The sequence below is a fragment of the Urocampus carinirostris genome, chromosome 5, assembly GCF_059441175.1.
Source record: "Urocampus carinirostris isolate Australia breed hairy pipefish chromosome 5, RoL_Ucar_1.0, whole genome shotgun sequence".
Taxonomy (NCBI): domain Eukaryota; kingdom Metazoa; phylum Chordata; class Actinopteri; order Syngnathiformes; family Syngnathidae; genus Urocampus; species Urocampus carinirostris.
Window position 1 is genome coordinate 20,797,967 of NC_142353.1, and position 27,978 is coordinate 20,825,944.

General features: G+C 40.6%; 1 protein-coding gene across 2 annotated transcripts; it reads right to left on the reverse strand.

Moving 5' to 3' along the window:
• pgm5 (phosphoglucomutase 5) lies at positions 1 to 27,978 on the reverse strand. Of its 2 annotated transcripts, XR_015850505.1 has the most exons (12): positions 27,535 to 27,978; positions 22,118 to 22,280; positions 20,721 to 20,867; positions 20,333 to 20,458; positions 20,064 to 20,254; positions 16,566 to 16,720; positions 13,285 to 13,400; positions 9,876 to 10,011; positions 8,669 to 8,852; positions 1,716 to 1,853; positions 228 to 402; positions 38 to 101 (listed from the first exon to the last, which is right to left on the reverse strand). XR_015850505.1 is itself a non-coding variant. In XM_088336127.1 (11 exons), the coding sequence occupies exons 1-11, from the start codon at positions 27,790 to 27,792 to the stop codon at positions 313 to 315; spliced, it is 1,704 nt and encodes a 567-aa protein (XP_088192253.1). In that variant the 5' UTR covers positions 27,793 to 27,978; the 3' UTR covers positions 1 to 312. The 2 variants fall into 2 exon arrangements, 1 of the variants encoding a protein (XP_088192253.1); XM_088336127.1 differs by having other exon boundaries at positions 1 to 402.

Sequence of the window (27,978 nt, forward strand, 5' to 3'; positions counted from 1 at the left end):
TGCCACGAGAAATTCTCGAAACAAATTTTAATACAAAACACCATTCTGTTGATTTCACAAGGATTTATTAGCTTTTCCTTCGCGCGGATGTGGGAATAACTCGTGTCAGGTGCTAAACAACTCCATAAAACAAAGAAATGCTTCTGTGCATTCATTAGTTGTTTTTGCACATTATTTTCCTCATAAGTCAGAAAGTCCCCGTTTCTGAGTTGATACACGATGGTGGCCGTTTATAGATAGAACAGTGTTTTCTTTTTTAAACGATTTCAAGGCACTTTCCTGGGGCAATTAATGTGTTTATGATTTTTTTTCTCATGTGATCACGTTCGGGCCGCGTCGTCCCGTCCTCTCGTGGATGTTGGAGATCTTGAGTGCGATGGCGATGAGAGGACCGAGCACCACCTGCATTGAACGAGACGTCATATCAATTCGACCTATCATATGTTTATTTTGCTGGTCCATGCACTTAGTATGCTGCAATAATAGTACACATAATACTATCCATGGGTTATTATTCAATTTAGTTCTATATCAAAGGAAGCATTTTCATTGGCGCTCAATCTAGTGGCATTAGAGCGTTTCTACAAAAGCAGCAGCAACCCTTAATGGTAATCCCAAAGATGTTTTTTTTTTAATTTAGGCATAGAACGTGTAGTGTTCCTCCCCACAATTAAGCAATATGTTGCAAAACGTTCCACTTGCCGTGGACCTGAGAAATTTCATCTTAAAGTTAACCTGGCTTGTTTCCTCTTGAGTTGTGACATTATTGAAGGAACATAACTTTCATAATGTCTGTGAACACAACATGTGAGGGCGCTCAGAAACAGCCATTGCATACCGTTCATTCCTGCTTGGAGAAATTGGAACTTTGCGTGTTGGGACTGTTTTGTTGGAGTTGCGTGCTTTGACCTTCAGAAGCTATGAGGGGTAAGTTTACCTGCTGCCATCACAGCATGCATTCCTTGTTTGACTTCGTCTCCTTTTAGGTATGCAATTGTGGCTGTTCGTTTGTGTTCTTCACCACGTGTCTGTATAATTTTATCTGGCTAGCTCCCCGTTAGCGGTGGGGCTGTCGAGGGCTTTCCTGTTATGTTTTCTCCCGGGTGGCGCTTGTTGGCTGCCCACCATGTATTGTTTGGCCGGCAAGCCATTTTTACCATTTCCCTTGGTTTATTCCCCGCTAGCTTCCCCTTTATCGCCGTAGCCATTGCCACTTTTTAGTGTTGGTTCTGGGTTAGCCTGGCTGCTCACTTAGTGTTTTTGGTCGACCAGCCTCCTGTTTTTCCGCCAAGGCTACAGCCACCTTTCAGTGATCTGTCCCGGTTAGAACCCCTTGGCGGCTCTCCGTTTGCTTTTTACCAGTTAGCCCCTTTTTTTGGCTGGCCACCTTTGTTCTACCAGTACTCCATCCACCTGTGACACAACGCCTCTGCATTCTTCACAAAGACTACAAAGACTTTACACTGATGACTTCTTTGACTAATTCAAACATAAAACAATATGGCGACTGGCTTGAAAAGGTGCTTGTGTTTCTCGCATGACGTCACAACTCAGGATGACAAAGACAAGACAGGCCTTCTTTAAAATGCAATATCTCTGAAAATAATTGGAATATATAGATGGAATATACATATTTAATGCAAAAGAAATGTTATATTTCCTCACATTATGCATGCGTAAGAATTTGGGATTACCTTTAAACACACAAAAAGTACCTGTGTCTCCCTGTTATGTCTCTCTGGGTCTCTCTCGAAGCTTTCGGCATAGATGCGGATGACGGCACCCGTTCCACCACCGCTTCCGCTCATCCGAAACACCAAACGGGATGCATCACTGAAGACAATTCTCAAACCCTGACGGGAAGAAGTGCATTTTCAGGGTTTTTTTTCCGTTTTTTTTTTATATGGCCAGAGCGTAAAAATAAAAAGAGAATTGCATGTGAATATTCTCTTGCCTTAATTTATTTAATTTAATAATTTATTTAATGAGGCAACAATATATGGGAACCAAGTGGGAGTGAATCATATATTCCTTGAATATTTTTATGTGACTTTAATGTGGTAACATATAATATATTTTTTAAAACTAGATTTGAGCCGGGGTTGGTGTTATCGTGCCACGTTAAGCCCGGCGCTTTCCTGGCGCCAGATGCGTAGGGGATTTGCTTTTGACACCTTTGACTGCAGAACATCAATAGCGTCATAACCCGACACACCTGACGTCATTTTCACTTTTGCTCCAAGTTGTTTACATCCCATATTGAAGATCATGTGACCATTCAAGATGGCGATTACAAAAACAAGATTATATTTATGATTGCGTCAAAAGAAAATGTGAACGAGACTGTTTAGCATAAAATTTGAGCCCTATATTTCTAGTCCGGGGGAACAATACTGCAATTTAGGCGGGAGTCTCCTATTTTTTAACCCGTTGACCCGCTGAGTAATTTCTCAATCAAACCTCCCGAATTTCTAGTGCTCCAAATGTAAACTGGATGTTTACACTACACGACAACTAGGACATGTTGTCCCCAGAATGTTGTAGGCAATGCAGTATTTCTTAATTACCCCAATTTTAGCTAATCTGCATTGGCCCCCTGTTAGCTTAAGATGCGATTTTAAGCTTCTGTTGATAGTATACAAAATCATGCACGGACTTGCTCCCTCATATCTTTCAGATATAATTTCCCCCTATGTTCCGTTTATGACCCTTCGCTCTGAAAATGCTGGTCTACTAGTGATCCCAAGAGCCAAGAGAACCGCAGGTTCGAGAGCGTTCTCCATTCGGGCCCCGATATTGTGGAATGTTCTTACCCCTGCGATTTGATCTGCAACCTCAGTGGAACTGTTTCAATCTAGAATTAAAACACACTTCTATTCTATAGCTTATGAAACACCTATATTTCATGTTGAATATATCTGTGTATTATTTATTATTGCAACATTTGTTGCAGCCTGGTCATCATGGAAGGGGGTTTCCTTAACTGCCGTCCCTTTTCAAGGTTTCTTCATTTTCCTCATGATGAGGTTTTTGAGTTTTTCATTGCACTCATGGAGGTTTTAGATCAGGGGTTGATGTAATAATAGTCTGGTTTCCAATAATCTGTGGTCTGTGCAGCCCTTTGAGACTCCTTGTGATAAAGAGCTATACAAATAAACATGACTTGACTTGACTTAATTGTCACAATGCAGCTCTCAACCCTGGCCTGCTTGCATAGTAAGAGGCATCTATCCATCCAAGTTATGAAATTTGAGGAAAGAGGCGGCAGGCAGTTTACCATCGTAAGAGGGAAAGTGAAAGAGAAGAATAACCTGACACTCCTCTGCCAAAGAAAACCAAATAGAAAAAAGGAGTGAAAAGTCAAAATTCCTTTAAAATTAAATACACAGCAAGTAAGTGTGATCTGTGAGAACGTTTTTTTGCAAGACTTGTTGCGTTATTATCTGTGGAGGACGGAGTTAAAAACCTAAAACATAATGATGCCGAATAACAGTAAAGACTAACAAAATTGGATAGATTTAAATTACCTATCACGTGGAATCTGTTTATGGGGGCAGAATTGAAAAAAAGCAACCTTTCAAATGCCTTCTGTGATGACTTCATCAAAAGTTCTGGGAGCCTGTTTCCAGACTCAAAAATTGCAAAGATGTTTTTTCCCTGGGTGAATTAAAATCATCCAGATTGTCAAAAGTAAACAACGTGACGTTATTTTAAAAGAAGCAGCCATTTAAGTCAAACAAAGAAAAGCATTTTTAAATTGGTCTTTCAATTTGCTTTTTATGATTCCCTCCAAATTTTAACTGTTAATTAAAGTTATTAGTACAATTAGTTCGATGAAGATTATTTATGCACCATTGAGGCAATAATATGAAAATAGTTCTGATCGAAAAATGGTAGATTTTTATGTAGAACGCAAATGGAAAATTAGTTGAGGGTTTGTAAATAGAATGCTACAAAAGAAAACCCGTGATAGTAGGATCTTTAATGTGCAATACTAGTAAAAACCCAGTAGATGTCGCTAGCGGCACGCAAACATACAGGTCTATCCGGGCTGATATCTACTGTGACTGCATGTCATTTTGCGTTACACTAAAATTAAGTCACAGCTCCATAAAGAATCAAATTCCAGTCAGCCACATAAAAGAAATAAAAAACTTTACCAAAAAATAGTTGTATCCATGCATATCGATCTGAAGCTACTTCAATTTAAGGAGGAACAAAGAAGACAGATTTTCTGCTGTCCTCGAGTAACCAGAGTACAGTAGATGAGAAAACTTGTACATGTATTAATGTGTAAAGTAATTTTGCTTGCAAGGGAGCATTACTGTGAAAGATGTGCAGAATGGTCATCCCTGTACTTGCATTATACTGATAAGCTAATACTGTTGAAAGTATACTTTCAAAATGCATACCTGTCAACCTGTACGGTTTTGCCGTACAAAGTACGTTTATCATGCATTTTAAGACATGTACGACATACAAGAAAATCTGTATGGAAAAACGCAAATTTGTCAATTACGGGTACCATTCGGTATACACCGACTATCACGAAACGGCAAATCAATCAAGTTAAACAAGGTCGCCGCAGTAGCATCTATCTCTGTATCGTTTTTTTTTTTTTCCGTTGCAAACGAAGCGAGCGGTTTGATGCAACTATGCGCATGCGTCTGCCGCCTGGGGATTTTCCATCATCAAGTCGCAATGGCCGAACCTGAATTAAAACGCCGTAAGTCATTCTGATCTGAAAACAACAGGCGGGGTTGATTGAGTAAATTTGAAATCCATGTGGTCTTAAAAAACATCGGATTTCATGTGGTAGTTGTGTAGTAAAAGGAAGTCCGTCTCTTTTTAGAGAACCGTTTTTTTTTTTGGCTCAACTCATTAAAGACAGCCTTCTCTCAAAGAAGTTAAGAAAAAAGGAAGTATAAAAGGAGAAAATATTTGTGGTTATCCCTTTAATCACTATATTACCAACAATAATTTAATGCACAAAATTAATGAATAATTTGAATAACAAAATGTATTAGTCTACTTAATTTTTTTTGCATGTATTTTTCCTTCTACAGTGAACGTCCAAGCTACTTAATTTTTGAACTTTTTTAATAATAAACCTCATTCATGTCGAGCAACTCAGTATCTCACAATAAAATTTTAAGTAACAATATATATGATACAACGAAACACATGTACAATATAGCATGTTGAACTACATAATTAAACACGTTTAAAAACAATATGGTGTAAGATTATTTTGTAAGGGAAAATACGACAGTTTGTAAGGGCATGGAGCCGTAGAGGTTGACAGGTATGAAAATGGGATCCTAAACATATACGATGTTGCAATTCTACCCTCCTTCCTTCCTGTCGAGCTTCCTCCCTCTTTCTTTCTTTTTGTCTTTCCTTTCTTTCTTTATTAATTCATTCTTTTCTCCCTTCCTTATTTGCTTCCTTCTTTGTTACCTTCCTTTCTTCATTATTTCCTTCTATCACTCCTTCTTTACTTTCTACCTTCCGTGTTTGGTTCCTTCCTTACTTCCTTATTTGCTTGCTTCCAACCGTCCTTCTTTCCTGTCTACCTTTCCCCTCTGCCCCAACCATCGCTTCCTTCTTTCCTTCCTTCCTTCCTTCCTTTTTCCTCTCAATCCAATTTCATAATATGTATCATCAAAATAATTCAATTCTTTCTGTTTTAAAAATTAATTAATCCTTCATTGCTTTCTCCCTTCATTTAATAAAATCCATCAAATATGGCTTCTTACCTTCAATAGATTATTTTAAAAGGTTTACACATCGACTTTTGGTAACTTTGAATATGATTAAATGTCTTATGGGAGTTGGTTTAGTTAGCTCAAGTGTTGCTTTCCTAACTGTTTGACAAGAGTTTAGAAATTCCAAGGGAGAGTTAGCGGTCCCCATGGTGATCGGCAAAGGAATTCTGCAGGGCAAGTTACTGGTTTGTTCATTAAAAGCTTGTAATCGTATTTTTGCTACGATTTATATTCTACACGTATAACTAAGTGTCCAGCTATTAAATGCAAAAACCTATGTTTTACACTAGCCTCTGACATCTGTATGTTTAACCAGACGTGTGTGTTAAAATATGCATGTTCATGTGCATGTGTGTGTTCCCCTTGTCTCCTGGAGAGCTGAGGCAACAGCTGATAGAATCCTGGCCTGGCAGGAATGTGTGCTACAATAACAATTGCGAGCGGAGAGTCTAGAGGGTTTACTGGCAAAGTTACAACCACATTTTGGAGATGAGGGATTTAACTATAACTGTGGTTATGCTTTGTTCTCATCAGGACCGCCATTGACAACCTCCTTGTTACTCAATAAAACGGTCATGCAAAGTGGGAGAGCATTGGTATGTGTGTCTAATGCAATTGCTAGCATGCACAAATAGCACAAACACTGCAAGATTATGTGTGAGGCTTGAGGCAGGGTGGGGCAAGTGTCAGCTCCAGACATATTATAAAATCCCTAATGGGAGTCAGTCGGGAAAACTTCAGTAGGGGACGGAGCCGCATACAGGAAGTACGCTAGCAGACTTTGGCTGTGTGTGTGCGTGTGTGTTTGTGAGCGTGTTTATGTTTCAAAATGGAAGCTCCACATCATATCCAAACATGGATCTCCTAAGATGAACAAGAAAGTGGGTGGTCCGTCTCCAAATAATCACAATGGTGATGCATTAATGTGAGCAGGAAGATCCAACCTTAACATGAAGTCATGTCTTGTTTTTGGATGTTCGATAAGATTGCGCCTTCAGAATGAATAAGCGCTGAAATGTAAGCTTTTAGGTGAATGTATACGATGGCATATTTAATTTTAATCACCATTTGGCTAATATGTTTATACTGTTTTTGATATTGGACAAATGCTAAGATATCATAGCATGAAAGTTCATTTTTTTTTACTGCTATCGTCCACTGTTCTTTGTTGTTTTGACTATTACAGCATTATCACTATCGGCTAACCATGTTTCTGACATTAATTTACAGACTCCTTAGGGCTGATTTGTGTTTTGTATCCTTAACGTTTTAATAAAAAGAGGGGGCTCAGGCGAAGGCTTTGGGACGGGATGGAATTATCTTATCTTATCTCCCAGTTCTTGCAAGTTCAAAATCCATTGATATGTCCTATCCTTATTTTGACTCTGCACTAAAGTTTTATCTTAACATAAACACAAAGGAAAACAATTCTCGATTATTATTATTTTGGGTGTTGGTTAATAAATGTAAAACAACTAAACACAATGCGCTGGAAAAAATCACCAGAAGCTAGGCTGGAGGCTAACAGACCAAATTCCTTACGAAAGCCACCTGTCTGCATCAAGCTAACAAACAGGTAACATGCCTGACTTTAAAATGTTGGAGGTATACGATGAGCAGCACTAAACCAGCTAAAGAATTTGCAATGCAGAATATGAAAGTGCTATGGACAAATGCATCATACTACTGTTGTTTTCACACATTTGATTTACACGATGGTTCAATATTTTGGGGTCACTTGGAAAAAAATTTATTTTGAAGGAAGAGCACTTTTTAAAGAAAAAAATGAAGATTACATGAAACTAATCAGAACACATTGTTCATGTGTTATATGACTAATTTAGCTCCAAATGTCTGTTTTTTAATGCAATATCTGCATGGGTTTGTGGAGGCCCATTTCCAGCAACCAGCTCTTCAGTCTTCTAACAGAACATTCTGTTTACTAATTGCATCTTGAGGTTCATGAATTATTAAAAACCCCAATATATTAGCACAGCTGAAATCTGAGTAGCTGGTTAGAGAAGCTATAAAACTGACCTTCTTTAGAAGTAGTCGAGTATCTGGAGCGCCACATTTGACGGCAGATTCAATTTTCAAAACAGCCAGAAAAAAACCCTTTCATGTGAAACTCAAGTCTTTTCATGTTCTAAGAAATAAACGCTAATCCTTGCGAGAAATTGCCACAAAACAGAAGATCTCTTACAATGACGTGTACTACTCCCTTTAGAGAACACCGCAAACAAGTTTTAACCAGAATAGGAAGAGAAGAGGCACAAGTACATTAAAATCTCTCGATTAAGAAATGCCTTACAAGTCCTCAACTAGCAGTTTGGATACAAAGTACACACAGAAGATCAGTGTCAACATCTACTGTGATGGCATTCAGGGCAAACTGGCAAAGAAAAAGCCATATTTGAGACTGGTCAAGATATTGATATTGGCAAAAGAACACAGAAATGGACAATTCATTTAATAAAGAAAGAATAACTTTCTCATAGAAAACACAAAATTTTCTGGGGGACCCCAAACCTTTTAACACTAGTGTAGATCAAGTTTGTTACGTTGTCTTTTATGTCCAACTGATGTCGAACCGATGAGTTATATTATAGATTGATATTGCCATTTCACTTCCTGACTGCTTTTTGTAATATCTGCATGCAGAATCAGAAAGAAAATAAAAAGCTTGAAGATGACAGTATTTTGACATCCAATGGAGTGCATCCATTCCATAGGCAGAGTGCATGTTCTCACTAAATATAATGTTACCTTCCTGCTACCAGGCCTCATTCGTCTACTAGTCAGTGGGAATGTGGTGTTAAATTACTAACTCATCCCGTGAATAAGGATAACAATGTGTATTACACAGAATATTAATCTCAAGTTTCATAATCAGTGTTCACCTGGTTTCTGGCTACGGTTCCATCTACCGGGTCGATGTACTCAAAATTATCAGCCCGCTCCACATTGTACATGTGATCTCCAACAGCAAATTTCTGGCTGCTGAACGCTTTGTCCAAGATGACCGACTCCAGATCCCTCATCAGGTAGAAGGCGGCTCTGGGCTCCAGGCCTTCATAGTCAAACCTGACACAAATGGTCACAGGTGATGGTTTATATATTTATTTTACATTTGACAAAATATACAGTTTTTGGACATGTGTCTTCATTCCCAAAACACATTAACATTTCATAAATATGCTCGAGCCTGGACATGAGGTCTAACATAAATTGATTTTAAAGATAACGTCTCCTCACATCAGACCTACAGACATTAAACTTCCAGTACTGCAAATGTAAACTTACTGTTTTGTGGTTTACTTATCGTGGTTTCGTTACTTTGTGAGTTTTCACCGAACATTGGATTCTCTCCTCTCATTGGGTTGTCTGCCTGTCCATTTATGACGTTGTGGTCTGAGTTGTACTCGTATGTAAAACAGCTTAAGGAATCTACATTACAAACTTGCAATTCTCTTTCAATTTCAAGTTACCCTAAGGCCATCATGTCAACAAAACGTTCTGGATCCACAAAAGGACCCGTGGCCTGAGCAAAAAGACAGAAGAGGATGCTTTCTATCACCAACAAAGTTAGACTCCACAACCCAATAAACTTGCTCTGAAGCCATATACTGTATATATTTTCTGAAGGAAGCTTGAAAAGAGGATAACAAAATTGTGAATCTATACACCTTAATGCTAATAAGGTTAAATATTTATAGATATACAATATTTTTTCCAAAACAGTTCCATCTGATTCATTAGTGAGCACACTAACTATATGACCAAAGCCAATGTGTTTATTGCCACATTAGCAGTCTTGATTATGTGTATTAGGAGCTTTGCTTTGGCTTAGCAAAGTTTGGGAAAACAAAAATCTGAAGCAAACAACTGTCAACAGGAATATTAACTCTTGTTTCTATCATTGCTGCTCACTAGGGAGACATTTAAATAAGAGCAACTGGGAAGGCCAACTGGAGGAGAAGGAGGGGGGTGGACAGAGGTGAAGGCTGAGGAGTTATGTTTGGTCTCATCCATACAAGGCATGATGAGTTACATCACGGCAAATATGCAGTGAGTTTCCCAAGAAAGAGCAGAAGCCTTTGCTTTTACCTGCAGAAGTAGTTACGTCCAAACTTGGCCCAGTGATCACGGACGATCTGCTCCACGCTCTGTTTTTTAGCAGCCATGATGGACAACCACATCAGCACTGACCACAAACCATCTTTTTCACGTATGTGGTCTGAGCCTGTAATAAAAAAAAATCAATGGCTGAATATTAAGGGAAATTGGTTAAATATCTGGTTGCATTTTTTTACTCCTGTGTTTCCATTTTAAAATAATTTGGCCATTTGGCTATGACCAGAACTGCTAAGAATTAACATCTGTGTTATGACCAAAAAGGAAGTCAAAGTTTGAATGCGTGTTGTACACGAGGTTGCAAAGAATCTATCTACTGAAATTGGGCCTATAAAATGTTATTATTTATTTCCTGTCTTTTGTTCTGTGAAGAATCCTGAAGGGTTATTTGAATGTGGCTTTCTGGAAAACAACATAATTTTACATATAGGCAATCCTGTAATCGTCACTCATTTTCTGTTACGAACTGACCCCTGTCCCTTATCAGAGAAGGGAAAAGTTATGTGGCCCTCACAAGAAGTTAGGGGACCTCTGCATTAAACCAAGGAGAAACTCACAAAGCACAATCTTCATGTCATGTGACATTAAAATAGCATAAATTGACGGTCCACTGTATGAAGCCCTTACATTACAGAAAAACCCTGTGCTCACACCTTTTGATAGGGAGCTGTAAGGCCGCTTCAAATGTCCAGCTGAGAAGTTTCTCCTGTGAACACGTTGACATTTTAACAATGATCAATGTGTGAGCAACACTTCCCTAAAAGGGAGTGAAGATGGACCAAATGAAAAAAAGCAGTGTATCCTTCTTAGACTATGTATAACATACACTCGCGGTTCCTGAGCAACTGTGGCAGACATCTGTTGAATGAAAGTGACAGTCGCCAGGGTTTAATCCCGGTCTTGCCGTCCGTCTCCCTTTGTCTGGTATTACATAATGCATCAGATCCTATTATCACGTCAAATGACGACAGCCTAATAGACCACTGTCCAGATGGGCATTCTGGTTAAAAATTGCAGCACATCACATGCTAATAAATGATAAACGCGATTTCTTTAAATCTCTCCATAAAAAGAGAAAGTTGTCTGCTGTTGACATGATTTACTGCAATGTTCCCCTTCGAGCTTTCTGGCCTTAAAAGGACAAACAAGCTCCTCTGATTGCTCCTTTCACTTCTCTCCTCCCTACAGTCACATTTGCTCTTTACTACACACTCAAAGACCCTTTCACTTCCCCCTGCATACTCTCTAAAGCAACAGAGTTGGAGGCAGGTAGATGTAATCATAGCGTTTGTGCGCCTCAGTAGTTCTTGTATGTGTGTTGCACTCATTGAATGGGTGCTCCAGGCTCCTTTTATAGAAAAAGAATGGGGATTATTTAAACATGCAGCCAGGGTCACAGACCCAAGACATCTATTAGTCAGTAGTGAAAATGTGCTCGCCTTCACAGAATGACTGTGTGTGAAAGTCAAAGACAAAGGAAGTAACACCTCTTGAACTTTCATTTGGTCTTAGTTTCAGTTGAATTCAGACAAGTTGCACTTGGAATAATTGTTGGTACATCCGTCCATCCATTATCTGCACACACTAAACACGCTCACAAACACACACGCACACACACACAGCCAAAGTCTGCTAGCGTACTTCCTGTATGCGGCTCCGTCCCCTACTGAAGTTTTCCCGACTGACTCCCATTAGGGATTTTATAATATGTCTGGAGCCATTATCCGCTTATCCTCAGTAGGGTCACGGGTGTACTAGAGCATATTCCAGCTATCTGTTGGCCGTGGAACTGGTTGCCAGCTAATAACATAGCACACAGAGAAAGACAATGCACACCTAGGGACAGTTTGGACCGGCTAATTAACCTGCATGCATGTTTTTGGAATATAAGAGGAAACGGGAGTGCCAGGCGGAAACTCACGCAAGCACAGGGAGAACATGCAAACTCTATCCGGGAAGGCTGGTAGCTTGATTTGATCCCACGACCTTAGAACTGTGCCACGGATGTGCTCATCACTCCGCCCAGTTTTGGTACAAGTTGTAAGAATCGTAAGAAAGCATATAAATTGGAAATTATCCAATAAAGAAAAAAAACAGTGCTAGGAAATGTTTCCTGCTCAAAATGTCTTTTGACAACTGAGTGCGTGGAAAATTGTTTGAACCTCAACTGTTTTTCTTTAATAAATAATTGACTGTGATTAAAACAACACAAGGCTAAAAACAGGTCTAAGTTCAGCAAGAAATGTTCAACATAAATATTTAATTTTTATTTGAAGCTTAAGTTGAAAAATTTAGCTAAATAATCGTACTTCCGGGTTTCCTGCGTTACTTCCGGTTCTGCTAGCTCTGGTAAGACAAAGATTCAGACATTGGATAACAGGACTGTTGCATGTCCAATCCACCCTCATCCATGTTGAAGGAATAACGAGGCAATGTTGTAAGGTATGAAAGTGTTTCTATGATATGCGTATAAACAACTATATTGTAATAAGTGAGACTGATTTAAAGTTTATGTATTTTTTTCGCTTACTTAATAGCACATGTTCTCAATGTATTGTATTGTTGCAGTTTTCACTTTCCGGAGAAAGAAATTAAAGCTTCAGCACCCCAGCGACCCTCAAAGCAACTATGCACATAGACTCTGTCTCTCCCAAGTTGTGACAATATAATCACAATGAACTCCACAAAAATAAGGGGCGGCAATAGCTCAGGAGGTAGAGCGCTCGTCTTGGGATCAAGGGATCCCAGTTCGAATCCCGGCTCGTCCGTGTTACATGTCAGTGTTATGACCAAAAAGGAAGTCAAAGTTTGAATGCATAAGACACTGAACCCCTAATACCCCCAATAAGCAGGTTAGCGTCTTACATGGCCGCTATTGGGAAATGTGGAGCACATTGTAAAGCGCTTTGGGAAGTCATTGACTTGAAAAGCGCTATATAAATGCAGATCATTTCATTTCAACATATGTTCATATAAGTGTCATAGCAGAGAAAAAAAAAAATAATAATAACAGCAATAAAATTAATCTAAACATTTTAAGAAAATCATAAATGGATGTCAGTTTTTACCAAATGATTATTTTACTTGTGGAGTGACATACCAAGTTTATGTAAGCTTTCAGCTTTCTGCTATTTCTGATTGCAACTAGGATTGATGTCCCAAAATTAGAGGGAGTCATAAAGTGCTTCACAAAATTTTGCATTTTCCACCCAAATTTGATCATAGTTTCAATAGTGCGGGCAAGCAACCCTGATGTGAAGTCAGTTTTTCACCATGTCAATCATTTGTCTTCAAAACATTTGTTCACAAAGTGTTACATTAATGATAGTGCCTGAGTTTTACTCTGTTTTGCTCGGATGAATATGCAGAGAAGATGCAGTACCTGTCCCGAAACTTTCTTCCCCACATAGGGAACAACGGCCGGAGTCCATCAGGTTTCCAAAGTATCTCCAACCAGTAGGAGTCTCGTACAGTGCCAGTTTCATGGTTTTGGCTACCCTAAAAAAAAATATTTTTTTTTTAAAACACATACACAGAATGTTTTTAAACTACAGTATATCTCTAATTTAGTAGACAGAAGCCCTTGGTAGTAAAAGGTAACTATACTGTAAATTATAAAACCTTATTTGACAAGTCAACCATTGATCTTTTTAAATTTAATATGCACCTTATTTGTTACCGTCCTTGATACATCCAACAAAGAATTTATGAGATAAAATTGTAAGATGGTACCGTTCATATAAAACATTGTTAATGTGTCTGTATAGGTACTGTTGTTTTGATTAGCAATTGATTTCAATTGTTAACACTTTAAATGTTTCTAAATGTGTGTGCAAACAAATTCCACAGTTTTAAGGGAATGAAATAAAAAAAGAACAGAGATGTACAGAGATGTTCGGGGAAAATAGTACCTGAGAACTTTGAATCTTTACCACTGTTGGACAACAATAATTTCATTGAGAAGTCTAGTAAAATGCATAATTAATTACAATTAATCTGAACATAACACCTCCATCCAGCATCACACACTCACACCTCATCTGTAACAAAACAAACTTAAACAAAGGAAATCAATATCAAGTCAAATACACGCAAAATGTCAAAGCGCTCTCACAGTTTGTTTGTTTTTTGACACATATTCTATAATTTGATATAAAGGCCATATCCATACATCCCCCAAAAAATGCAAGACACATACTAAATCCCTTTACAACCCTTTTCAATTATTCAAACAAAAAAGGGATGGATGACGAAATAAGAGTAAAGCCTCTTTGTCCCCCTGGGACGTAAGGGCTGAACCAGCCAGGATTGCGTTTCTAAAAAGAAAAATAAGGTTCTTCCATGAAATTTGGAGGCTTTTAACAGCAAAAGTGCCCAAGTTACTCCCATTAGCACGGAATACTCAAAGCAGCACCAAGAGGGGAGGGAGTGAAATATAATCAAGTTTTGGCCCCGACTTCATGTTTTGCCATCGTACCATCCAGGGACCCTTATCCACTGACGAGAGTACAATCAAGATTTAAAAGCTTTGGTCTGGCATTCTGATGAAAAGTGCAGAATGTTGGGGACTTGCTTGGCCTTAAAACGGAAGTTCTTCCCTGAGCTGAACACAACAGCTGATTTCATGTATTTAAAGGGACAGTGTGTAATAGTTAGTGCCTCCTAATGGTCCAAAAAACCTTCATCCAGTAAAAAAAATGTTGATTTGGATAATGGGCAAAAATACATGAACTGTCATACAAATGTTATGTTTTTCAGCACTTATAGGTTGAAAATATGTATTTCTTTTCCAAAACGAGATCCGGTCCTAGTAGGCACCGCCATGTTTGTCCAGCGTCTTGTTCCTATGAGGTCCCAAAGCGACAAAAACCCGCTAGGTGTTTTGAATGTTGGGAAAAAAATCTGCGAAGGTCCTAGTTCATCTCCAACTTTGAGTGTACTGGTCTCTGATACATGTAACAGATTACACAATACGCTCAGCTACCAATGACCACCAATGATAAGACAAAGAAGACAACAAAGAAGTACTTCCAGTCCGACCCATGAGAAGTGAAAAGAAGCACGCGATCTGGGAATACTACAACAAAGAAATGTTTTTGGTCCTCGCTCAGAGTATTGAGGATTCATACGACATAGGCTTTGGAGTTTCAATACATATCTGAAAGCTAAAATCTCCAATGGCTGACCAGACATGTTCCACTTATTTTAAATCAACCACCACACAGTAATGAAAGTGACCTAACCAAAAAACAGCGCAACAATACGAGGATATATATTTTTTTTATAAGAAACCGTGGTTGAGGTCTATCAACAGTTTGTTGCTGTTAATAACCAAATCTTAGACAGATGCCACATGCTAAACTAGCGCAATGGTTATTTAGCTTTGTCTTTTGTTTTTTTGTTCAACATCTTAGACTTTATTTTACGTGTCTGCAAATGCATCAAAAATAAACAAGGAAAAAATGCACTGCTCTGATAATATTCGTTTTAATATAATTTGTCTCTCCAATCTTAATGCTGGCAATTCTCCTTTACACTCAGGCATTGGCTTAGCTCCACCTTCAAAATGAATTAATTTCTTGTAATGAAAAATAAATATTGCTGAAGTACATGCATGGTGTTGTAAACAAAATAAAGTGACACCTTTTTTGCCCAAGAGGAAACTAAGGGCAGCTGCAGCTAAGTGGAGAATTTGGAGTATAACACAGCAGCATTCAGGGAGAGAGGCTCATCTAACTTTAGCATGTGTTTATTTTTGACGTCTCTACTTGTGTAGCCTCAAACAACCCTCAAATGTGGACTAAATATCCATTAAGACGACATTTAATCTAATGTAAAAGACAACAAAATATATAACCCAAGCAAGTAGGAATTTACACGTATTTATTGCGGTCAGTGCATAGCTTGGATTCTCATCAGTCACCCATCCACATTTTCAGAACAATCTAAATGGCTCTGCCTTTAGCAATGGCACCCATTCACTAAATGCCCCTCTGCTCTACTCTTTCCTCACATAACACATCATATTTATAGGCTGTGAGTAAAAGTGTGTATAGTATGTGCACGTGTGTAAGAGAGGAAAGAGACGGTACACATGGGTACACATCAATGGCGGGCCATCAGGGCCAGCAAGGCCTTCTGTGCTGGCCTAAAAATATCTGAATAATGTAATGTTAATTATATTTAGGCCTGAATACTTATAATTTCAAATGGTCTGGCAGCTTCCATTCGTTGCTTTTCCTCTGATAGCAAAACGTCCAGATGTGTGCTTTCATATTTAAGCGTTCAACCAATCACATTTCAGCCATTACTTGTTGCCAGGGTCAGAAATATGCCAGGGGACCTTCAAAATTATGTCTGCAGACCCTTTGACATTAACTAATTGTTGGTTCAGTCGTTCAGATTTCGAGTTGGTGGCAGCTTTAGGTACAACAAATATTTTATAGCCATAAAATACTTATTGATGGTCGGACGGTCAGACGTAGGACTATTGAAGTCTTAGGTGTGAAATGCACGGCCGCAACTGATACACATGATCAAAAAGTTCATAGTGAGCTCAGTCGTCATTTGATCATGACTTTCATGAAATACCAGAATCAAACACTCACTACCAGAAGTGTCTGAGTATGTTTAAGTGTGCCAGTGTGCTTGCATACGCTGTACCTGTCGAGCGCAGCGCTGGTGGGCATACTCCTTGCAAAGCCCTTAACTCCAAGTTGTCGAAAGTAAGGCACAGCAGAGAGATTGGCGGCCATGATGGCAACAGAGTCAGATGGGTTGATGAAGAAGCCGTTCTCCCCGAGGACCATGTAGCGGTCCTGAGAGATGGTGCACAGAAAATCAACAATGATATAACAGAACATAATATATTTTAGTTCACCTGCTTAATGAGTGGAGCTGTTGGTTTTTGCACTGTTTTGTATCCTCATTTTCTGAGACTTGGGCAAGATAAAAATGATAATATTACAAAACTTTTTACAAAAACTCTCACTACAGTCTCTGCTGGGGCTTCCCTACCACTGTTCTGGTGATGGGAAACCAGTAGAGGTCATGGGAAATGTGTACAACTGGAAGTTTGAAAGAGTGGACTCTCGACAGAGTCCCTTTCAACGAGTAGAGCTGGGTCCATGTTTTTGCTCCTGAAGTCAAGTATGACCACCTCCTCCCCATTCGCCATGTAATCCCCATTAGAGATCAGGCTGCCCAAGAAAGTGTAGTCATCAAACATAGCAATTGTGTTTGTGAGGTAGGTTGGTGAACAGTCAGAGATGTAGAGGGTAATAAAGAGGGGAGCCTTGGCTCAGCATTAAGGGGGAAGAAATGTGGTGGCTGGGTTTCACAAACTTCCAGTTTGAAAGAAAGTGTATAATTCAGCAGTAGTTGGAGGGGGCTAGCCCTATGTGAGAGAGTTTCTCCACCAGGATCTCCGGGATAATGGTGTTGAACGGCGAGCTGAAGTCCAGGAAGAATATCTTAACATAGTTCCCTCTGTGTGAAGTCCAGTGTATATGGTGTTATCAGTACAAAGCTTTCCCCTGTATGCAAACTGATAGGTGTCTAGTGTTGGGGGCAGGGAGTCTTTGATGTGCTGGGACACCAATTTTCAAAGCACTTCATGACAACAGGCACAAGTGCAACTGGCCTGTAGTAATTTAGACTGACCACTGCTGACTTTGAGGCAGATAAGAATAGTAGTCTGTTACATGGACAGACCGACCTGTAAGTATGTCCATTATGGTGTACACAATAAAATTAATTGTGAAAAATAGATAATTTGCTGGAAATTTAATCTATGATAAGTTGTTATTTTTTAGCCAAAGGTTACAAACACTCAGAAGTTACATGGACGATGTCACAAGCCTTCTCCAGACTGCTGACAAGGCTGGATGAAATGAAGTATTGGGCCAGAATGAAAATCAAGCCCCCCAAACCCCGCAGCCTGTCATTAAGAAGAGGAATCAGGAACGATAATACCATCTTCGTCGTTGGGGGAGAAAAAATCCCAATCTTGTCGGAACAGCTCCTTAAGAGACACTGCAGATGTCCAACAAACAGATGGGGAGGACCACCAGAAAACAGCTTACGGACGGCCTGGTAAAGATTGACCAGCGCCAACTCCCTGGGAAATACAACGTCTGGTGTTATCAGATGATTGTCTACAGGAGGCTTATGTGGCCCTTGAAAATGAGTGACATCTCCTCACCGCTGTAAGATCCATGGAGACTGCCTGGGACTTTTGGAAAAAGGTCTACGTGTAAAAAATGAACTACAGCTACAATTGCAACCCCCCAGACTGGGTTATATGCAGAAAAAGACCAGGCTTGTCCTCTAACTACCCGCTTCAGCTGAGCATTTAGCAAGGGATGCCAACGCCGAGGACCTCACTGGCAGAAAGTGGAGCGTACAATTCAAGGTCAACCGAGCTGTGAGCAGGCTCCAGCACAAAGAGTTCATGGGCAGAGTCCAGACAGGACAAGTGGGCTTGGGGTGCAGAGAAGCGCCACTGTTATGGTCCAAAGCTAACTGCAAGGAGAGGAAGGGGATGGTGGTGGCAGAGGTGGCAAGGATAGAAGAGGAGTGCAACAACATCAAGGCAGTGTCACACAGCTGACAAGGAAGCTGGATAACTTGGGATGGGGTTGTCAACAGGAAAGTCAGTTGGTTTGACCTGTGCAAAAGCTCTCTCATTTAAGCAACGTACGACAACTCTTCTGCCATTTCAACCTTCACCAGCAGGGTTCGAATGAGGATATCTGCGCGCTCTGCAATGCTAAAGAAGCAAACGGTTGAGAGAGACAACAAGAGTGTTTCACCTCATCGAGTTCACAGTGCCATCAGAATGGGAAATCAAGGCCGCCTTTAAATGCAAAAAAGCCACCTGCTTAAAGAGTGCAGCCGTTGTTTTTTGCAGTATTTTTGTATCCTCATTTTCTTAGAGCTGGTTGCGGGGTGCCGGGAAGCTGGTTGGAAGGCGACAATCTACCCGGTTGTGGTCGGCAGTCAGTCATACGTCTCCTGAATGATGCAGGAGTGACAGGAGGTAAATTGAAGAAGGCAGTAAAAGACCTGGCAGAGGAGGCTGAGAGGAGCAGCTTTTGGCTCCGGTTGAGGAGGAAGGACAGGAGCAGGGGAAAGAACACCTAGACCCGGAAAACAGCCGCGTGGGGGTGGCTGGTCATCTATCAGCTGCAGGGGGTCGCAGGGAGACGTCCCTGTCACTGCTCCGCCACCATGAAACGTTTTAGTGATTAAAGGAGAAATACTTTGAGGATTGGTGGTTCCTAGATGACGACCCTGCTTCTGATCCATGGGCACTGAGAGGTGTGACAGGTAGCAATTCCAAGCAGAAAATACTAACTACCTGTTCTTTAATTATGTGGCTCCTTACAAGTTAAATATTTGGAGGAAGTCAACTGTCATTCCATCCTCCTGGAAATTTGCCAGGTGGGTATGAAAATGGTATAACCGCAGTGATCAAGAATTTAACTTAAAATATATTTCCTGAAGAAATTTACATTGATTTGATAAAATATCCATCCATCCATCCATCCATTATTTGCACCGGTTATCCTCGGTAGGAGCCCATCCAAGCTATCCTCGGGCAGTAGGCGGGTTGCCAGCCAGTCGCAGGGCACACAGAGAGAAAGACAACTCAATTGCTCATTCATACCTAGGTACAATTCAGACCGGCCAATTAACCTGACATGCATGTTTTTTGGGATATGGGAGGAAACCAGAGTACCTGAATGAAACCCACGCAAGCACGGGGAGAACATGCAAACTCTTCACAGGAAGGTTAGATCTCATGACATCAGAACTGTGCCGCGCATGCGCTAACCACTGCGCTGCTGTGCTGCCTTGACAAAACATACACCTTTTCATTTTTGAGCATTTAATTGGATTTTTTACAGTTTTAGAACAGGAAAGCGAGTTATTTGGAGCTACATCGTCCATTAAAACGTGGCAGTAAGCATAGTGACAAAAAGCTATGGCTATCAAAGCTGTTTTTTTGAAGATATCTCATTAAAGTCCTTAATGATCTTATGTTGTCATATCCACCACCACAGCTATCTTTCCAAACACCTTTTCACTGGTTACACAACAAATGCATACTGTTGGCATTAACCGTCCTAAGCTAACTGACTCAACAGAGAATCTCACCCCATCTGCGTCAAAGGCGGCACCCAAACCAAAGTCGCCTCCTTTCATAGCTTCCACCAGCGAAGATGCGTATATCAGGTTTGGCTCAGGGGGCCGACCCCCAAAGTCCTCCATGGGGACGCAGTTAACAGCAGAGTTCGCAGGGGCCCCAAGTTCATCGCATAGGATTCTACGGACATAAGGGCCCATCACTGTAACAGTAGAGGAGATGCAGTTAACATTGGCGGGTGGCTCACTTGCCGTTCAACACAAAGTTACGGCGGTCTCACCTCCGTTCATCGCATCAATGCATATCTTCAGCTGCTCAGGTCCTGTAAGAAGACTTTTGATGGCGCTAAAATCGAAGATAGTTCGAAGCAGTTGAAGGTACACATCCACAGAGTCCACAATCTCCACTGGAAATACAGTCAAGATGCATATGAAACTTTTGCTTAAAGGCCACATTGGATTTTAAAATGAAGGGATGGGGAATGTTTTTCTAAGTTAAGAAGAATGTGTATTTTATAGTTAATTAAAGTTATTAGAATTATGCATTGTCATTAACAGTGAAGTACAAAAGCACAAGATGTACTGTAAATATTTATTTAAGGAGAAAAAAACACAAAACAAACATTGAAAACCTTCAGTGAAGGAATAACGACCACTTGATAAGTGTACCTCGGAAAGGTTTGAACTTGTTTTCAAGGTCAAATTCTTGTCGTCCCAGTCGGGAGAGATCAATACGAAGGTCAGGGCAGATAGCGTACTCCTCAAGAGTGCGGCTCACCTGGTGGATCTTTTCCATCACCGTGTCTGGAGATGGGCCTGTTATGGTGCCAGAAAAACTACAACCATGAGCAATCATTTTTAAAACTGTAAGTCAACCCAAAGGATTCCTTTATATTGTAAGTGGCCCAACTAACATTAATCCCAGACTACAAGCTGCTACTTTTTTGATATATTTTAAACACTGTGGCTTTAAATACAGTGCTGATTCTTCTTCCTTTTTTTGTGGCGCTGGTGAGAAAGACAGCGAGCTTCTTTTTTCTACAAGGCATGCGCTCTAAATACAAAACACAGCGGTGACGTCTGAAGGTATTTATGAGATGTCTGTCGATGTTTAGCCAACATTATACTCATAATACAATTAAAAGGGAAAGTTTGAAAAAACTTTATTCAATATTTGCAAAATATTAAAGATATTTCAACTGTTTCACTCACAGATCAAGTCTTCAATTTATAAATTTGAATTAAAAACCAGTTGAGGTTATCCATCAAAAACGTTACACTTCTCTTTCCGTATCGATAACATCAATGTCAGGTCCCCGAAGCTTGCTTTAATCCTCAAAGAATGTCAACAAGCAAATGCAACTTGGTCCATTATCGTGGCAACGACCAGTGAGAAAGACACAAGAAGAGATGTCTGTGTTGCAATCTGGCACTATTCTCCAAAGGATGGTTTCCCCTGCAATGTTGTTTGCAAATATAAGGCTCAAATTTTATGCGACCCAGCCCTCATTTGTGTTTTCTTTCTGCAAAGTAGTAAATATATGCTCATCTTTATAATAGCCATCTTGAACGGTCATATGATCCAAAAACACGTGACGTAAACAACTCGTAGAAGAACTGAAAACGACCCAGCTGAAAACCGCGCCAAGTGTGCGGGGACATGGCGCCGAAGGCGTTCTACAGCCAAGGTGTCGATTGCCAAATTTCCCAAGCTGTTGGCTCCAGGTCTACAGACGGCTTAAAATGTAAGAAATGGACAAAACGAGTTCATTTAGATGTCTGGTTAAGCCTGCGACTGAAAATCCGGTGCGGCTTGCACAAAGAAAAAAATGAGGGTCCTTTTATTTGAGCAAGCGGCTTTTAATCAGGTGCGTTCTGTAGACTGGAATTTATGGTAGTCTAAACGCAGAATTTTGTATAAATAGAATAAAACTTTCAAATTTGTCAACACCAGAGAGGAGTACAAAAATGTGGATTTCTGAATTAATATACATCAGAATTGTTTTGGTTTGACTTTCACTTTAAGAAAACTAGTGGCTGTCAATTAGTCCGTATCCCTTCCTCACCTCCGTTAGCCACGTTGAACTTGACGCCAAAGTCTCCTCCAGGGCCTCCAGGGTTGTGACTTGCTGTGAGGATGATGCCTCCGATGGCTTTGATCTTCCTGATGATGCAGGAGACGGCAGGAGTGGACAGAAGCCCGTTGTGGCCAATAACAAGGCGACCGATCTGCACAGCATCCGCACAGATGATTTGAAAAAATTACTGGAATCTTGGATGTTTTGGACTTTCAGGAACAACTTTGATGTCAACATTTGCCATCTTTTTAGACTCACTCAATTAATCCAGAATTCATTTGACACAGGAAGCAACAAGGAATTTTAAGCATGTCCAAACTTTGGTTTACAGAACACAATTAATCTATGCTGGACCATCAGGGCATGCAAGTCTCTCTATGCTGAATCACAGACTGATGATAAATGTATTTTGTCCTTGAATACTTATTAAATAATTCCAAACTGTCTGTCAGTTTTCTTTTAATGATTTTTCCCTGGTTGCGCTGCTTCAAGAAGACTATCCATCCTTTAGCTGCACTGATTATCCTCAGTAGGGTCACGGGCGTGATGGAGCCCATCCCAGCTATCTTCGGACAGTGGGCAGGGGACACTCCGAACTGGTTGCCGACCAGGCGCAGAGCACCTGTTCATTCACTCCTAGGGGAAATTTGGACGGACAAGTTAACCTGACATGTGGGAGGAAACCGGAGTGTGCGGAGGAAACCCACGCAAGCCCGGGTAGAAACATGCAAACTCCCCACTGGATGGCTGGTAGCTTCTTCCAGAAGTGTGTTTTCATATTTAGGCATTTAAAAAATCCCATGTTAGCCGTTCTTTGTATCCAGGCTCACAAATCTACCTGGACGCCTTCACAATAAGCTCTGCGGGCCCTGTAGCATACAATAAGTGGTCATAATACTGTTGCTTTACCCAACCAGATTTTGGTTGGCACCACCGAGGCCTTCTCACAGGGGCAGGAAAACATCAGCGTTCTCACAATCTGTGATTGGCTAGGAGACGGTAATGGACCAAAGATATGGTGCCAACCGCTGTTAAATCTAAAGAAGAAGAATGGCTAGTGATAAAGTATGCTAGCCAGAGATAGCAAACTGCAATAGAAGCGAGCTGCACAAGCAAATTTATTGTGCAGCTGCATATATTTGTGTGTTTGGCGACAACCAACCCCGTCTTCAACGCTTCTGTCAGAAGGAACTTGCCAGAAATGCGACAGGACAGGCGTGACTTTCAGTATTAGCTTTGATGGCTATAGAATAAAAGTACTTGATGGAACTGAAACACACGGAATTGAAATCTCATTGAAGATAAAAAGGATGATGAACTCTGTAGGCAAATGAAAATGATTTTTGGTGAGTAAAATGTGGCAGTATACCGATATAATATTGCAATTTTATGAGGTTATAATTGATCCTTTTCTATGTGTCGCAGCTGTAGATTCTAAAATAGTAATTGAGGGTTGAATTTTTTCAGACATAACACTACTGAAGGCCTAGATGTGAAATACACGGCCCACTGCAATTGTTTGCTTTTCTTGGTCACAGTGACGACTGAAACTCTTCGTAGAAGGGGCAACTGTGAAAAGCTAAATCTCTGCGTCAAGCAGAGCTTGCATAAAATAACAGGGGGAGCCACACTCTATTTATAATAGTCTGCTGCTTAAAACCCAGTAATGGTATCAGCATCCCATAATAAGCGTGTCCTCAGCAGTGAAGCATTTCTGGTCCTTAGCGTGCGTAGTGCGTACGTTCAAAGACGGATAGGCGTCAAAGTGTTGTCCACTCAAGAACCCAACCGGGAAAGACAGAGGCGGATGGGAACAAACATAAGGCCGGAAAATAGAGCAGGATGGATGGAAGCGTTGATAAGACTGACACTCAGAGACATTTGGCTCCAAAACAAAATCTGATTCCCTTCAGATGTTCCCTTGGATGCTCTCCAAAGCAATTATGAAGATGTCAGAGCCGAGCTGTGGGGATTTTCTCGCTCACTTGCAGCTTTCATTCTTTGGAGAGCTGTCAAGTTTCCACGTGTTAACACAAATAATTACTTAATCGGATCCTTTCCGTTTGTCAAAAGTGGTGCAGCAGCCGTGATTGTGACACCCTAGTGGGATTAGCAAGCAGGGGGTCTTGGGCTACATATTTTGCAGTTGCCCTCTACTCAAACAGCGGTACAGTATTTATACGAGCACCTCTTAACAAAAGAATTTCGGTATACAAGTACCGGTAGTTTTTTTTACCAAAATTCTTGCTCGCTATACATAGGAAAACCCAGTTCTTGAGCAGTCTCAGAGGCTACCGCTAAAGACCACTCACCACTTGTGACTGCTTACTGCTAGCGTCATCTCGTTCACTCTGCGCAATCAAACAACAGGTAAAAAAGAAAATTGGTGCTGTAAAAATATATCGGGCGTACGCTTAAATAAAGATACAATAAGTTTAATTTTGAGTTTACAGTAAGCGGTTACGTATCATCAACAGTCTCTCGATCTCATTCATACCTGTCAACCTCTGCCAAATGACCCTCTTATTAATGATCCTTATCAAGTGATAATAAACCTTACAAGGACAACACGGAGCTTATTCACTCACAGCAAGACAGACTAAGTAGAATACCCCATGCTACTTTGCAATTCGGTTATTGTTGGTTCACTCCTTCACAGATTTTTAATTGAAATGTTTTATTGTTTCTTTTATCCTCGTATCATTCATTGTGGTCAGAGAGAGCACAGAGTAAGTAAGAGTAAGAACGTAAAGAAATGCTGATCACTAGCGGGTGCTGTGTGGATTGTTATCGGATTCCAGAAGGCAAGAGCTGTGCTGCAGGTCCCGCCTCCTGCTAACAGCTAGACTAAAAACTTTTTTGAAGCCACCACTACGGACCCTGTATCCTGCTAACGCCAGGTCCATTCACAATGAAATAAATGACATGGAGCCACAACTTGTGGGAAACCACTCCATTTGGGATGGTCTTATTTTAATCATCATGGTGATCCGTCTCAATTCAAAGACACCTGATGTTAGCCAGGCGCTCTCTAAATTGCTTTCTCACACTGAAAGGAGAACCTCTCTAATTTTGTTTTACTTTTGTATAATGACAATAAAACAAGGGTAAAAGTGTTCTGATATCCGCGTGGAGGTCGAGGGGTGATTAAGCCCGGATCAAACAGGGGTGGACAAGGCATGCGTGTTGAAGTAAGTGGGTCATCGGTAAGGACGTCATTTTGAGGTAAGTTTAAGCCTTTAGGGGCTTTGACTTATCGTTTTTCCACTTTTGGTGGGTGGTTCTGGTCCCCATCAACCGCGAAAACCAAGGGATCTCTGTGCTGCAACAATATTGGCAATTTACAATGACACTGTCATCTTATTTTATATATTGGGTATTTAGGTATTCTATTTCTTTTATTTTATTATTATTTTATTTTCAACACATGGATACTGCTGGAAGTGTGAATAATCCTACGGGGATGAATAAAGTATCTATCTATCTATCTATCTATCTATCTATCTATCTATCTATCTATCTATCTATCTATCTATCTATCTATCTATCTATCTATCTATCTATCTATCTATCTATTTATCTTCTACCAGTGACAGAGACGATCCGAATTACACGACATTGGTCTTTAAGAAGAAATAAAATCCCATATCAAAATTGTTATACGGCGTACACAATGTGAAATGATGAAAAAAACAAAATATAAAATATGCATAGAACTTATTATAAGTCAGCAGGTATGAGATCTTCGTGACTCCTTCTTGCAACCTCAGTGGAATTGTTTAAATCTTAACTGCGCTATGTGTGCAGAGATCCGCCCACCTCTAATGCTCACCCAATTAAATTGCTCTCGGTACTTGGCTGGCGTTTTAGGGTGTTTACAGTTTGTTCTGTGGGTTTTGATCATAAACTGTCTTAACAGTGAACATACCGTAAAATTCGGACTATAAGCCACGACTATTAGACCCTGCGGCTTATATGATGATGCTGCTAATTTATGCATTTTTTCTAACGTTCCGCATGTGGCACCCGGGCAGTAAAGGTGAGACCGGTGGAATATATGTGTCTAGGAAGACCCAATTTAAATGCAACTTCGTGCTTTGTGCATGAATGAAATTTTCATGAAAAGACCCTCATCATGGGAAAGGTGTAAAATTGAAATGGGAGGGCTAGCTTCAATATTGGGCACAATTTTAACTGTCTGTTTATTTGTAAATAATGTGGCAGAATGAACAGATTACAAGAAGCAGACATTTTTAAGGCGGATTCCTATTTATCAGTCGGAATTATCGTATATTTTGGGGTAAATATTTTACACGGTTGGATTATATCGAATGTCCTTGATGTAACAAAGTCATTTTCGCAGACATTTTATGAAGTTGAGACAGCCAGGGCACGTAATTGTGAGTTATGTCGGCTTTTCAACTATCTTGTTTCAGATTGATTGTGATGATTCCCTGGTGGGTACATTTTGAAATGGTCCTCATATTTTGAATCCCACGAGTTTAAATGATATGTGACATGAAGTATTTCAGTGACTGGTGACATTGTACGGAAACACGTTTGTTTATCAAAAGTCTGGCTGCCCACCGACAGGCCGTCAGAACAATAAGGGGGTTAAGGTTCCGTATATTATTCAAACTCTTTCTGTGTGCCATCTTTCTCTGTAAAATCTCATGTTTCAATGTGGGCACATGCTGCTTCTGAATGTACACAATGTTGTTTACTTTGAAAATGTACTGGGTGCGGTTTATAATCAGGCGCGCTCTATAGTCTGAATTTCACGGTAGGTTGCTGAATGAGTTTCCATATAAAGATTTTTTTAGAGACGTACAGCCAAAATGGGGTCTGTTGGTGTAGCACCTTGAGTATAAACTGTATTTGAAATTTTGCCCAATATATTTTGAACCGGCAGCACGGCGGCGCAGTGGTTAGCGCGTGTGTGGCACAGTTCTACCGGACTTACTGTGAGGAGTTTGTATGTTCTCCCCGTGCTTGCGTGGGTTTCCTCCGGGCACTCCGGTTTCCTCCCACATTCCAAAAAGATGCATTTCAGGTGGATTGGCCGGTCCATATTGTCCCTAGGTGTGAATGAGCGAGCAAGTTGTCTGTCCCTGTGTGCACTGCGATTGGCTGGAAACCAGTTCAAGATGTCCCCTGCCCACTGCCCGATGATTGCTGGGATGGGCTCCAGCACCCCCGCGACCCCACTGAGGATAAGCGGTGCAGCTAATGAGATAAGATAATATGAGATATTTTGGACCAAACTAAGGCTTTTTGTGAGGTTTCAGTTTTATACACACTAATATTTGAAAGACTTAAACTAGATTCCAATGGCTAAAATATATTTTTTTAATGTTTATTTCCAGAGAAAACAAAAAAAAGTTGTGAGAGTTTGAAATCCTCACCCCGTTGGCAGCTGCCATCTGGACAATCACTTCAATGGCCCCCCGGCTCAGGTAGCGTCCATCGCTGCCCACCACCATGGTGCAGCCCTGTCGGTCCCGGAGGTCTATTGAGGACAGAACGCTCTGGATATAGTTCTGCAGATAATTCTTCTTGCCCTCGAACACGGCTGTCTTCCTCCGGAGCCCGTTGGTACCGGGCCGTTGGTCGTCAAAGGGGGTGGTTTGGACCGTCACCACCGGAATGGGGCTTGTATCCATCTTTGAAGAGGGAGAGGTTCACGTCAACAACCCCCCGGAAAAATAAGAACAACTGGGATTGCTTGCTCGCTCGCTCGCTGAGGCACGCAGACGTCCTCGGCGGAGAACTGCCTACATCCCCCGGACCGGAGTCAGTGTGACTGCTCCCCTCTCTAATAAGCCTGAACAACTGACACTAGAAAAGGG